At 46.3% G+C, this 7104-nt stretch overlaps 1 protein-coding gene across 2 annotated transcripts in view; it reads right to left on the minus strand.

The window, feature by feature from the left end:
- The window catches only part of NCAPH2 (non-SMC condensin II complex subunit H2), a 153802-nt gene that overhangs the window by 43348 nt on the left and 103350 nt on the right, over nt 1-7104 (minus strand). For both annotated transcript variants that reach the window (XM_088444426.1, XM_088444419.1), the window contains exon 16: nt 1515-1620. In XM_088444426.1, the coding sequence (XP_088300552.1) occupies nt 1515-1620 (106 nt within the window). The remainder of the gene's footprint in view (nt 1-1514; nt 1621-7104) is intronic.

Raw genomic sequence — 7104 nt, forward strand, 5'->3', positions numbered from 1 at the left:
CTACTGGAACACATCCCAGTCAGTCAAAGGGATGTATCCTTATTCATATGAAACTTTAGAGACCATCTTTGGGTGAAAGGAAAGTTAGGTTATAAGAACCACTTAACTGTTGGGATAGACAACAGGAAGGCAGTCTTAAAAGGTAAGGAACTTGAGCTCCATTAAATTCATTGCTTTGACAGAAGGTTGCTGCAAAATTGTAAGCACCAAGTTGAGATCCCACATAGCTTTTAGGAGGGTGTATGCAGGCTACCACTGCATTACTCAATGTAAAAAAAAACAAAAAACACACACATTTTCTGTGTGTGAAAACCCCCTTACAGACCATCCTCAAGAATAGCAACAACTGGTCGATATGAAAAAAGTGGTAGGAACCACTTTGCTTTCTTACCAGGTCACCATACAGGTTCTAAATCCTGTGGCAATACTTGGCTAAAACAGATTTGAGCCATGAGCATGGTCTTAACCACACATTCAGAAAGTCCAAAAAAAAATAAAAACCATAGGAGAAAAAAAAAAAAAAAAAGAGCCCAGCTCTGACAGGCACTTAACACAACTGCATTTCCATACAGCCAATACCCCCAATGGTATTTAGTGTACCGCAAGTGATTGCTAGAGGAAACAAATTTTACAAAAAGATAAGCATACATGGATTAATATACCAGTTACATATATCTTTGTTCATTCTGTTTGAGAGGTTATGAATTGCATTATACTTCACACTATAATTGGGGATATACCCATGAAAGCAAATGAGCAATGTATGTGCTACCAATATTCTTATAAGCTTTGTCAATTTTATGTCAAAACTGGGAGCAAAACCTATGTCATTTAAGTTATAGAGAAGTCAACACTAAAAATTGGTTAGTTAAAATACACTCCTGAAATGAGAAATGGAAAATGCGCCTTATTAGGGGGTAAATTTACTAAAGTGATTTTTTTTTAGAAATGGAGATGTTGCCCATAGCAACCAGATTCTAGCTATCATCTTCTAGAAGGTGCAAGTTAAATGTTAAGAATTGGATGGTTTGCTATGGGCAACATCTCCACTTCTAAATAAACTCACAAATTTACCCCTTAGTGCAGGGGTGGGGAAATTTTTTTCTGCCGAGAGCCATTTTGCTATATATAACATTATTCTTGGGCCTGGTGCAGGCCACACCCCCTCCACATGATGTCACACAGGGGCAGGGCCACAATCGCCAGTGATTACAGCTATTCCTGGAGCATTGTGAGGATGCTCCAGGAGCTGTAAGTGCAGCGGTGTGACTGTCTGAAGCTTCCTAAGTACCCTCATGGCAGCACTGCTGCATAGATTTTGGCTACAGGGTGCTATTCTAGGCACCCTGCTAGCCAAATGAGGCTAGCAGAAAAAAGCTCAGAGGGCCAGACCAAATGATTCCGCAGGCCTTATACGGACCCCCGGACTGGAGGTTCAAAATCCCTGCCTTCGTGTATCCTGGATTTCAGAAGCACTGAGTTTGAGAGTAGATACAAAAGTCTTGCACACAAACCTGGACAATCATCTTGATCAAGATAGTCAGCCTCACGTTCCTCATCCACATTATTCACTTGGTCATCATCAGGGAGTAATTCATCCACCTTTGCAAGATCTGGTCCCTAATGAGAAGAAAGATAGTTTACTAGATGAGGATATATAAGGGCGAAAGAGGACCTATTACCACCAGTTTGGGAGGAGCAGGATTGATCCACTTTAAAATAACAATAAATAATAATAATAATAATACACCTCTGCATTACCACTGTACTTGCCAAGAGTCTGCCAAACTAAGCCTGCACAGGTATTTAATTGTGATGCACAAAAACACAAATTGCTCATAATCAATTTATTGGCCTATCATAGGTGCGTGTAAGGGAAGGGTTAATCTAAACAAGAAAAACATACAAAATTCCCCCAGCACACTGCAAATGGCCAGTAAAAGATACATGCATCCTAAATGACAATGAAACGCAGAGGACAGTCACACACATATGCAAATATACAGATGTATCCACATACATCTATCCTCCGTGCACTTCAATTATTGACAGAAATACAAAAAGCGTCTAATGTGAGGTTGTCCAGGTTTCTCCAAGTATATAAAACACACAAATCCATTTTTCTCTAGCAACAAACTGAGAGAAATGTTTTAACATCCCAAAGCTGTCCCTAAGAGAACTCCATGCAGAATATGAATAGCATTGTGCGTCTTTTCGTGAATAGGACACACAAGCAGCTTCTCCTGATTAAAAGGATATGAGGCATGTCTATATTCTGTGTGCGACTGCGGTTATATATGCATGCGAAATGCTATGTTACAGTGTCAGCGGCTGTGACACTAACGTCACATTTCGCATGCAGATACAGACGCAGTAGCACACAGAATAAAGGCATGCCTCATATCCTTTTAATTAGCAGAAGTTGATTGTGCGTCCTATTTGCATCGCTTTGCAAATAATGCTGGGTACACACTGGCCGACATATCGGCAGTTCAATTGAATGGAAGATCGATCCTGTGTATGTCTGACAGTGTTCACAGACATATCGCATCAGGCCTCCGGGGAGGGGAGCGTGACGCGACCGACGGCCAGATGACAGTAATGGTTGTTCAATGTGTATGAACAACCATCATCTGCAGATATATCTTTCAGGTGTGTACCCAGCTTTAGACTAACATTAACCACTTAACTGAAGAATTCTCTCTCCAAAAACCGCTCCGAAATTGTCGGGTTTTTTTATGATTGAATTAGGTCAGGAACAGCTTTTTAAAACTTATTCAACACGATTTTCTAAAAAAAAATAAAAAATTTTAAGCGCTGTATACCATAAAAATGGCACTTTTTATGCTATATAGTACAGTTGGCCATCGATAGTGACCACAGCTACCGATGTTTCCTTAACATCGGTTGGGGGCTGCCATCTATATATATACACACACACATATCTGTGTATATAGATATATGTGTGTGTGTGTGTGTGTATAACAAGAGATATGGTAAGAACTTACCTTTGTTATCTCTGTTTCTACGAAGTTCATAGGGTCCACAGGGTTGACCTTGGGGTATAGGTTGGGAACCAAATCCGGGCACCACGCAGTTAAAGCTTTTAGATCCCAGGATGCACTTGGGTCCACTCTCCCTATAACCCCGCCCCCCAGCCAGAGGCACCTCAGATTGTAAGTAGCCAAAGGCCGGAGGAGGAGAGAAAAAGAGAGAGAAAACTGGAACACTCTAGAACCATACTCACAGAAAAGGAGACGGGAAGCCGGTGACCAGTAACACAGCCCATATGAAGCCAGGTGCGTCAGGGCGGGCGCCCTGTGGACCCTATGGACTTCGTAGAAACAGAGATAACAAAGGTAAGTTCTTACCATATCTCTTGTTTTCTACTTCAGGGTCCATAGGGGGTCCACAGGGTTGACCTTGGGGATGTCCCAAAGCAGTTCAACCAAGGGTGGGGACGCTCCTGTGCTGAGAGGAGAATCCGTCGCCAAAAAGGAAGCATCCTGAGAGGCAAAGGAAACCAATGCCTAGAACCTTAAAAAGGTATGGACAGAAGACCACGTGGACACCTAGTAAGGCAAAACAGCCGAGGCGCCACGACGAGCCGCCCACGAGGGTTACATGGCCCGAGAAAAAAACAAGCCTCAACGACAGAAATGCCCACCCATGGGTAGGCCCCTGAGGAAGACATACGAGGCCATCCAGTCAACATTTCATTATAGGCCGGCCATCGTTTCCTGTTAAAACCAGAAACCGCAGACCACCAATAAGGAGTCCGCTTACCATAAGGAACTTGAACGGATCACATAAAGCCAAAGAGGCCGGACCACAGTCCATGAGGCCACAACAGCCGAGAGGACTGGGAACTGAATGGCCATACCATAAGTTCCAGAATAATATGGAACCTAAAAACCACTTTAAGAAGAAACACAGGGCGAGAGCAACTCACACCCTGACATGATGCCCTCCAGAAGAGGGAGCCACATGAGAACGCTCCCCATTCAGACACTCTCCTGGTTGATTTAAACACCCTGAGAGAGAGAGAGAGAGAGAGAGAGAGAGAGAGAGCTTAAACAATAGACCATGTAATGGCTATCACAACCAGCGGTTCCATTGACTGTCCCCGGAGGGAACAAAGAACCACTACTAACTCCCCAGGAGTCCCTAGGGAGGACAAGTGGAGACATAATCCAGAAAACACTCCAAAGGATGAACTGGATACCAGAGCGGAGCAATTCCATATCTTAACCATACCGACAGTGTAGAGATCCGCACTGTCAGGAAGGCCAGGCCAAGGGTGAAACCCAAGCCAGCTGGAAGGAATGCCAGAATATCTGGAAATCCTGGACACCGGAGGATCGTATCGACAGGTACGATACCATAAGAATTATGTATGCCACAGTCCGTGGCAGATCCCAGCAAAGTCTGGCCTATCTGCTCTAAACATCTCAATGAAGACAGAGCCAGGGAAGCCCGAGGACCACAGTAGGGGCGCAGTTAAAGACAAGCGATCCAGATCCAGGGAAAAACAAGGACCCTGAGACAACAGGTCCAGATAGTGAAGCAGTAGGAACGGAGCATCGAGGAGGAGACTCCGAAAATCTTAGTACCAGTGATGTCTGGGACGACCTGGAGCCCCCAGAAGGAAAGCCCCTCCGTCTCGAATTAAACTTCCGAAGACCTCGAGGAAGAAGGGAGACCGGAGGACACAGGTACACAAAGTGGAAGGACCACTTCACTGACAAAGAGTCACTGAAGGTAGCTTCAGTACTCCTAGAGCTGGACTGTAACACCGGTAATGTGTGATCGAGTCAGAAGGCCATGGGGATCAATCCCCTCAGGGAGGCCCCCTCTGCTCACCAGGAGTTGAAACCTCTCTTGGAGAAGAGACTAGTCCCCGGGATGCACGCCGTGACGGCTGAGGAAGCCCACTTCCCAATGGAGAGCTCCGGGAATAAACACCGCAGAGTTGGCCAGGAGAAGACCCTTGGACTATGTCAGAATGGGTGACATTCCTAACATTGCCACCCAACTACCAGTGTTGCCTAGATGGAAGCCACTGTTGTGACACTGTCGGACTGAACCTATTCAGGTTTACCGTGACAAATGGGTTAGGCCAGAGTGAAAGTCCAAGACAGCTTAAAGTATCAACAAGGTAAGTGGCAGGGCAGAAGCGACAGACGTCCAACTGCCCCGAAATGAATGCGGACCAGACACTGTCTTTAGCAAAGAACACCCTGGACGAGATGGCCATAGCCACCCGGACAGAGACCAACTCGCCTCCGTAGAAAGTATCATCGTTCGAACAGCGATCCGATGGAAAAAACTTGATCCATCTGGAGGGGAGTCAATTATGGCAAGGCCTGGAATGGAACTGAGCACATTCCACCCTACCAAAAGGTAGACACTCTGGTAGACCGCGCATCACAAAGAGTAATGACATATGTCGACTGCGTAGATATCCGCACACTCGAAGTTGAAGAGTGGAGATCTTGTCTTACGCCAGAAAAATTCTCAGATTCTGAGAATCCAGCAGTGCTCCCAGATGAAGAAAACCCTGTGAGGGATGCAGGGAGGACTTTTCTGTGACGAGAAGAAGCCCCGGTTATCCTGACCTGGCGGTAAAGTACCTTGGTGATCCTGCTAAAAGTAGGAGACCGTCCAGAGAAAGGAGCATTCGGATACACTGAACAGGTGAACTGTCAGAAAATCCATAAAGCTGGTAAACCCCGGTGGAGTTGAGGACAGCCCCAAAAGGCAGAGCCCGAAACTTACAAGTGTTGCTGTGGCACAGCAAACCTGAACCCATGCTGATGAGAGGGCTCTGTATGTACCCGTAGGTACGTATCCTGAATACTCGGATATACCATAAAATCCCCAGGTTCCAAACATCGGATGATGGAGCATGGACGATTCCACCTGAGTCAAGGCACCGTTGGAATCTGATTCAGGGATTTGAGACAGAGTATAGGCAAAGGAGGACCAGTCGGTCACCGCCCCAAAAAGAAAGTAGAACAACCAGTCCCTCACTGAGATAGTGAGGTTGGCCGAAATAGCTCTGCTTACCACAAAGACTGTATAGCTTTCTGGGATTGTAAGGCCCTGATCAGTTCTGAAGAAGGGCCCGTGTAACAATGCCTGTGAGGAGGCTGCATGAGCAATGAGAGGCCGTTGAGAATCAGTACCTCACTCTGGAAATTCCCCAGATGTAGACCTGTCCCGTCAGGCTGAGGGTATATCCTCAGGTGTAGAAACAGGGTCGTCCGGAAGTCCAGGACTGCTCGGTACTGGATAAGGTGGCCCCCGTGGAGGCCGACAGCCTAGGAAAAAACAGGCCTTTAGGCTGACCCTGAGGACAAAAAGACTTAACAGAGTTAGTCCGAATGTAGTGGGAGTAGCTAAAGACGGTATCTCCCCATTAGTGATACTGCCAATGATGCAACGATCTTGTCAAGGTCAGGACCAAACAAGAACTTCCCCCTGGAAGGAGTGTGCACCTCTGCTTTCCCATAACGCAGCCATAGGGTACTGCGGCGGATACAGACGCCGCCGAAACCCTGAAAGTTAGAAGACCGGCATCCCATGAGGTAATCCCACATATGACCACTGCATATTTTGTGAGCGGCAAAAAGATATTTGAACCTCAGACGTGTTGGAGGGGAAAAACGTCACAAAAGCATCACCATGCGATGGCCATGGTAGGACGGGCAACAGGCCCTGAAAACGAGTACATTGATTTCAGGCAAAGTTACCACCTACGGATCCGTAAAATTCGTCCAGGCCGGGATGGGAGGCGTATTAATGCCTGTAACCCGATGATTAACATACAAATCCATCCCAGAAGGGGATTTCCATTACTTGTGAGGACCCTCAGGGAATGGGAAACAGGAGGCCTTTGTGACTCCTCGTATCTGGGGACAGCCAGACTCCCGCTATGAGATCCACCCGCTGGGCAGAAAACGGGAGATGTATGATACTGGTGCAGGATCGACATTCTCTATATCCAGAATGAGCCTGGCTACCAGCCCCAAAGCAGGGATAATAATACTTGAGATCGGCTCCCCCCCATGTGAGAGGGAAAGAGCCGAATATACCATCCAG

This window comes from Taudactylus pleione, unplaced genomic scaffold, assembly GCF_031769625.1.
Source record: "Taudactylus pleione unplaced genomic scaffold, aTauple2 ptg000019l, whole genome shotgun sequence".
Classification (NCBI taxonomy): Eukaryota; Metazoa; Chordata; class Amphibia; order Anura; family Myobatrachidae; genus Taudactylus; species Taudactylus pleione.